Source organism: Atta cephalotes (genome assembly GCF_000143395.1).
Source record: "Atta cephalotes unplaced genomic scaffold scaffold00033, whole genome shotgun sequence".
Lineage (NCBI taxonomy): Eukaryota > Metazoa > Arthropoda > Insecta > Hymenoptera > Formicidae > Atta > Atta cephalotes.
Window position 1 is genome coordinate 3,176,810 of NW_012130097.1, and position 7,986 is coordinate 3,184,795.

General features: G+C 29.8%; 2 protein-coding genes across 2 annotated transcripts; one reads left to right on the plus strand and one right to left on the minus strand.

The window, feature by feature from the left end:
• The first annotated feature begins 1,790 nt into the window (after positions 1–1,790).
• Positions 1,791–2,219, plus strand: LOC105621398 (transmembrane protein 216-like). The gene has a single exon (XM_012202866.1). It carries the CDS (start codon positions 1,791–1,793, stop codon positions 2,217–2,219), a length of 429 nt encoding a protein of 142 aa, XP_012058256.1.
• Positions 2,220–3,861: 1,642 nt separating this feature from the next.
• On the minus strand, positions 3,862–7,986 carry LOC105621399 (adenosine 3'-phospho 5'-phosphosulfate transporter 1). Its single transcript, XM_012202867.1, has 8 exons — positions 7,955–7,986; positions 7,270–7,478; positions 5,471–5,679; positions 5,042–5,266; positions 4,764–4,917; positions 4,480–4,691; positions 4,273–4,398; positions 3,862–4,029 (listed from the first exon to the last, which is right to left on the minus strand). Exons 1-8 carry the CDS (start codon positions 7,984–7,986, stop codon positions 3,862–3,864), a joined length of 1,335 nt encoding a protein of 444 aa, XP_012058257.1.

The following is a 7,986-nucleotide window of genomic DNA, read 5'->3' on the forward strand; positions in this document are numbered from 1 at the left end:
ATATATATATATATATATATATATATATATATATATATATATATATGTATAGTCGCAGAGAACTCTGTCCGTGTCCCTCTTTGCCAACCCGCGAAAAATTCGATCGATCGACTAATCGAACGGACGGACGGACGGATGCTTCCGGAACCTTTCGGAGTTCGACGGAACTGACGGAACTGCGGCGAGCATTGCAACGCGGCGAATGGTGCGCGCACTACAACTATATGTTACATAAGCTGTTAGCTGTGCTGCTGCCGCCACGGGGGATATAACATAACGAACATAATAACCTGCTGATGTTGCGTCGTCCTGCGCACTGCGCAATGCGCATTCATCGCGGACTCCGGACTCGGAGCAACATTTCCCGCCTTCGACCGCTTTTAATTATTACGGGCGAGAGATTGGCGGAATTGTATTCAACATTTTCACCCTTCAACGCTCATACATATGCGCACTTGAGAATGGATTGAAACTTTTTTCTATCTGAATGCGTATTTTAAATAACGAATACTTTTTTTTGGATTTAATTGGATTCAATTGGATTAAAAAACTGCATTTTGTATTCAAAATTTTGAATTGAACAGTATTCACAATTGCACAGAAAAAGCTAATATTATTTTTTAGATTGAAAGGCACAGAGATATGCTCCAATTCCTATAAATGAATAAAAATGTATTCAAGATTGAAAAGCATTCATTTTAACATTCGTGAATCAATATTTCTGAAAATCTGAATTCATTTTAATCCATTCTCGTTTGCTGGGAATGAGATCGTGAAAAGATCCTAAGCAAAAACGCGATATTTATATATATATATATATATATATTAGTAAGTCTATTTTTATTTCAAGACCGTCTTAAGATGCTAATACGTCTTTGTGATCGGTATTCGTATTGTATATAGTTGATTCTTATATATTTAAGACTTAAAACTTTTATTTAAGACCTACGTTCTAAATTTGTAAGTCAAATTTCACTTGGATTGAATTGAAATTTCATTATTCCTGCAATGAACTTTACTGCAAAGTAGGAATGGAGAAAATCCACTAAAAATCATTGGAGTGAATTTTATCACTGTAAAGAATTGAAAAATTTACTCCAATTATTGAATGAAACTTCTCAATAGACCGAATAATGTCACTTCAAGGGGAGAGTGAATGATTTTATTCTATTTATGAAAGATCAATTTATTTTTTCTATAAAAAAAAGCGATATATAGACATATATTAAATTTGTATAAAGCATATAATTTTTTGCAAAATTTATAAATGAATTTAATCAAATACTTGTTGTTACCGTGTGAATCTTCTTAAATATCAAATTCAAATACACAATTATACAACTATATATATTACTTTTTTCAGAAAAAAAAAAAGAAATCTTTAAGCAGAGTGAAATCGCGCGCGCGCGTGTTTGTGTGTGTAAAAATGTATTTATTTATTTATTTGAGAAAGTTTAATTATAACGAAAATCTCGCTAATGAAAACATGTGTTGACAGGGTTGGCAACGTTACCTCATAAAAATAACTCATTACCATTCTTTTTCCTAAAAAGTAATTCATTATCGTTACTCATTGATTTGCAAAAGTAACTCGTTACCGACAGTCGAATGATTAGAAGAATACTCGACTGTGATTGGTCAATTTCTTACTGTTACTTTTTACTCCGTGTATTGGACAATTGTATCACTGTGTGTCTATTCGTAGAGACAACTTGAAGGTTTCTACCGTACCGTAGAATTCTCCCTTCTATAGCGATCGGAAGGATTCAGGTTTCAGTTGAAGAGTGATAATGCTCACCGTAGTGAACTCCTCACTCACCTACGAAATTCTCATGTATCTGAACTCGTTTTATTTCGGCATGTTCGCCGTATGTGAGCTGGGCATGGGGCTATTCAAGGCTGCGAATTTGCCATCACCGGGCACAAGCAAGACTCTGATAGAGTTCGCGCTTCTGTTTTTCTTGATAGTGACGGAGAGCGGCAGGATTTATCTGGGAAGAAAGGGAAATCTAACTGAGCGTGGACTGCCAATTCTCATCGGGATCGTCCTGACCATTCCCAGCTCGCTAGCGACGCTCTACTTCCTGCTTTGGCAGTACTACGTACTCAGGTTGGAGGTGATTCTCTGCAGTATACAGCTGGTTCTGCTAGCGTCCGAGGTGGTCATTGCGATCATGTGCCTTATAGCCATCCACCGACCACCAGCTCCAGTGAAATGACTAAATGTTATCCTTTCTGATATTCTAGTCGCACAATGATTATATTTACACTGTCACGCTTAATAATCCATTCAGAGTATTTAATCCATTCAGAGTATTGTCGATTCATCAAAGTTGAAATCAAAGTTTTTGACAACATTGTTTTTGATACACAATAAGACTTTTCTTGCTGTGTACGATTATATCTATTATATCTCTACGTGTAAAAAACAATCCTGCACAGGAAAGAGAATCAGATTATTTTCTCTAAACCCTGATATAAATCCATTCTGTACAATAGCTTTACCACAAATTTTAAGTAAAAAATAAAGACTAGTCAAAAAGATTTTTGTGCTACTTGTACAACTTGTGTAATTAAAATTATAAATACTGCCAAACAAGTATTCTCATTTAAGTAATTATCTGTAAATTTATTATTATTTACCGAAAAGATATTGAAGAACTTGTACTGTTGCTAAAAGCGAGCGATTTATAGAAACTAGATAGTAGAATTATTTTCATCAAATTAACTCAATTGGGTAGAACGTTTTGTTTTGTTACATATTTAAATAACAGTGCTAAAATGAATAGAATGACTATTTCTTTGTAGCTGCTGCTTTAGTTTAGCTGCATTATTTTCAATCAGAAGAAAAAAAGATGAAGACGAACAGTATAATTGTGAATAGCCTTCAAGGAAGAAACATGTGAAACCCGAACTCTGAGATCACTGTTTCATTGATAAAATGTGACACATTTTTATATACTAGTATCAACGTCGTACGTACACATATACATAAATTTTTGTAGAATGAAGTAACATAGCGTTTTAGTTAGACATCCAAGTCTAATTTCAAGAACTCGACATTCTTTCTTTGTGTAATCTATTAATCTGTAGCCTCCAATTTTGTAAATACAGATTTGTACAGAAGCAAAGCTTTCATAGCAAATGCTGTCAATTCGATAGCTCTAGATAACATTTTGAATTAAAAAAAAAATGATAAAAAAGATTACAAATTCAAAAATCTTTATCGTTTTCAACATAATTTCCAAAATAAAAATAGCCAATGGAAACATAAATGTTCTATCTTCCTTTGATGAATATGTAGCTTAAGTTCTACAGAAAAGAATTATATGTACTTATTTCTATATTGGATATAATCATCTATGGTAAGAAACTTGCATGTATTTGTTGTGTATATGCATTTATATCAAAATAAATATTTTTCAAATAAATAATACAATACGTGTATATGCCTTTATACATATGGCATAACACAAATTTTCTTTTCATAAAGATAATGCTGTTTTTGTCAGATCACATGTATCTTCAAGTACATATTTTTCCAAATATATTACACACGCGACGTACATTGGCTACAAAACTTATAAATACAAATATTTCTTAAAGTTCATGATTGAAATTTCTATCACAAACTAGAGATACATTCAGATATACATTCGCGATATATAGTATATGCTGTATATGGAAAGAGAGATTACGCGTGTTAATTATAAATAAAGAATTAAAATTTAGCATCCATAATTACAGTCAATATCTAATTACTAGAATTCTACTCTAATCCATAGCAATTATAATAAACAGTTAATAGAATTCTACTTCTATGATAATTAAGATTGTAATTCTGTCTAACTAATACAATTTTTAATGTTTTATACTGTTCGCTGCGGCTCTGCGTCTTCTGATTATACGTAATCGATTATTGCAATAAATTCGTAAAAATACTGAGCCGAATACCAACAATATTCCAAACACTCCAATAACAGTAATCTCGTGATGATAAATCAAACATGACAATAATATCGCCAAGCCCTGTAACAGATATTATTAAATGGGATTATAGTCTGGATTTAAGGGCAAGAATACAATAAACACAGTGCCGGCCGACTTTGTCATTTATGGAAAGTAATTTCGGCAACGTATATAATTATGCATAGATATGGAATAATTTTGTTTTACACAACAGTGTAACTGTTGTTACTGTGGACACTTTGTCTATCGCGTGCTCTTGTCCCTTTTTTTGACAAATTGATATTATCTGAAATAATTATATACTTGACGAATGGTCATCATAATGACAAATGTAATGGATCCAAATTTCGAAATGGTGTAAAAAATGTACAATTGGCCGCTTGCAGAACAAATGGAAATCAGCAAACAGTCGATTATAAACCTGGGATACTGTACAATAAAATTTGTTAATGTTATTTTCATGTAAACAATATTATAAGGAACTAACATGCGTATTGTAAAATTAATTACCGTCGTCATAAAAGAAAAAATTAGCGGAAAACTTGATTGTTGAAACAGAGACATCGCAGTTAGCAAACAGGAAAACATATTGACTGCACACATCATTTGTACGCTAGTTACTCCATAATCTATAAACAGTGCATTTTGCCAGGTACTTGTGAAACTATCTAATAATAAGTAACCTCCCAATAAAATAACACCGGAGAGTGTTGTCGCTCCATCTGAAAGTACTTATAAAATTAATACAATGTTGGTTGTAATTAAAATACATTGCATATTTAACAAAGTATTACTGTTTTTATTATGATCAGAACTGTCCAGCATAAAGAGCGTCATTCCGATAGAAATAAGAATTGCAGTAACATATTCATAATATTCGTATGACGTATGCGAAACTATTTTTCCCATAACCATAACCGGAATAATTTTAGAGGCTTTAGCTAAAACCTAAACGAATAATTATACGGATATGAAACATTTATATAAATAGCTTTTGATATGCAGTAAAAGTTACGTTAGTGAGTAAAGAAATCAGCAAATTATCAGAAGATATACAATTGCAATTTTTCACCTGTGACGGAAAACTGACGTATTTCAGAGCTTCATATTGACACCAACTGCTCATGATATTTGATAGAGAACAAAATGCATACTTATACAATGGCGTCTTATGTTGTGGCTGACGTTGAATAAGTAAGTATAATCCAGACATCAGAAAAGCAAGAATGCGATTTACAAATACCAGGAATTGTGAATCTTGAAATCGTGCTTTACTGCCAGAAACATCTTCGTATTCCTGTACAAATGAATACAGTATTATTTTAATTTAATTACATTTCTACAATAACAAAATGAATCCATTATTGTAAAAATGTAATGACGTTACAAGTATGTATTTTACTTCCTGGTTAGCTACACTACAACTAATTATCAATCATAATAACATATGTACATTTTTTTTATAAATATTTTTTTATTGTCGATAGAAGTTGACCACTACCTGCGTCATTATCTTTTCCTGCAGATAGCCCCAAGTCAAATAACTAATTTGTAATCCAAGGAAACAATATATCAATAGTAGAGCATCTTGAGTAAAAGTACGCTGAATGTGAGTGGAAGCATTAGGAACATAAGTTGGCGAATCCAAGAAACCTGTCTCACAGTGTCCCACAAAGCACGAATGCACCAGTCTAGGAATACAACCTTTTCCTGCATAAATATTCTTCTCAACTACTATAATATACCTTGAGACATTATATTCCAGAGTTGGCAAAATTTACTTTATAAAACTTATTACCGTTAAAAAAAAAAACGTTATTGTTATTTGTTATTTATAAATGGGAAGATCCCATCAGCACACATCCACTCACATCGATCGAGGTCTAATAATTTTTCACTATTTTACCAATAAGAATATTTTATTTTAAATTGACCAATTAGGCTATGTGCTATTGGATTCTTCTCTTAAAAATTAACGAGCCATTACTATTTTTTATTACTTTTTCTTGATATTAATAAAATATCATATACAAATTTTTATGATAAATATAAATAAAAAATATAAAAATTTCATCTTTTAATAAAGGAATAAGATTCAAAACTAAATGAATGTACAAAACAGAGATTTTTTTTGTTATTATTCTATAATACATTTCCATATATTTCTATTAAAATATCACTAGAAAAAAATATAAACTTTCTATTAATTAGAAAAATTGTTAAATTTATTATAGACTATAAATTTTTTTAATGTTTATTATTTTATGAATTTTCAAGAGCACTTTATTTTTTATTTATTTTTTAAATAAAAATTTTGAATAAATTATATAATTTTTGTAACATAATAATTCTTTCTGTTATTCTGCATATAAAAAATAAAGAAGTGAAATTATCAAAAAATCAACAGTTGACGAAATATTTTATACTATATTCTAACATATTTTGAAAAACATACACGCGCTAAAATAAAATTAAAATATCTCATACTGGCGAATACTATTAATTTTTTTATAATTTTTTATAATTTTTTATAATTTTATTTTAATGTAGAATAATTTTTTATATGTAGAATAATTAAAGAAAAGATATTATATAAAAATGTAATTCATATAATTCCTTTAAAATATGCATTATAAATAATAAAAATATTTTATGATAACATTAATTACTTTGAAACAATTTCTCTGCTTAATGCTTTATTAAATTATTGAAAATAAAAATATTTTAAACGTTTGAATTAAAGGAAATATTTTATTCAATTTATAACACAGAGTGAACATTAAAAATCAATTTGGCTCATTGGCTTATTTCTATTTGTTCTTTTATTTTTAATATTTTTCATCAATAAAATACAATGATAGTACAGTAAAGACCAATCAAAACTTTTGTGCCTTCTTGTGACTAAAAAGATTTTGAACTGAAGTATATATACAGTAGTTTATTCATTTTAGTTATTAAAATCAAGTTACAATAATAAACTTTACTATAAATAAAATTTGTCACATTCTGGGCAATGATTATACACAGGATGTCAAAATTCTTGTCTCGCAATAAAAAGTAATATGTATAAAAAGTAAGCAATTAATATTTTGCTGGAAATTGATTTATATGCTAGAAATAAAGAGTAACGATAAAAATAACTATTCAAATTATTATTAATTCCTAAAAAATATAACTTCATTATCATCATAAGGAAATGTAATGTTATTACTCAGTATTTTAAAAGTAAATTTGGACGGTAATGAAGTTGCAATATATTACATACCAACCCTGGTTAATTCTTTCCATATCAATACTTACCACCTCTCTGAATGTACTTTATATAGCGTACATATTTGTATATAAGACAACCTGGCAATAACACAGTGGCATATCCCAATAAATTCAAACATAATCGAATAATCCAATTATATGTAGATATCTTGAGAATATCCTCTCCATTGTTCATGACCAATTTGATAATCTCACTGGTTCCAAATATGATGCTGACTGAAAATAGTAGCAACAAGCTACCAAATGTATTCTCTTTAATTATGTACTGATAAAATACTGAAAAATCACATGTTTACTATAAAAATATCTAATGTATAAGAAGGACAACTATGTTTTATAAATGTCAGTTACTTAATCTGCCGATTAAATTTAAGCCAACTTTTAAACTAAAAACTTGTTCTAACTTAATTTCTTGACAATAATTTTTACAAAATATTTGTAAAGATATTCAAAATATATTTATATTTCCAAATCTAATTTACTACTCGTACTACATTTTGCCTTCGCCATGAATTAGAAATTAAGACAAATTTTAAAGTCTTGCTGTTGGCAATTTTGATGACAAATTAATCGATCGATCAAGTAATCGGCATTAATGAAACACCGGTCCTATGCATTAAGCCAGCTTGTCGCTGTGTCGCATCAGCTGTAAAAACTAAACTAATACCGCCGTTGCATTTATACTTTTGATAAAGCCGAAAATGAAACGTACCATATTACGATGTCACTCCCAAAGTTCCCCAT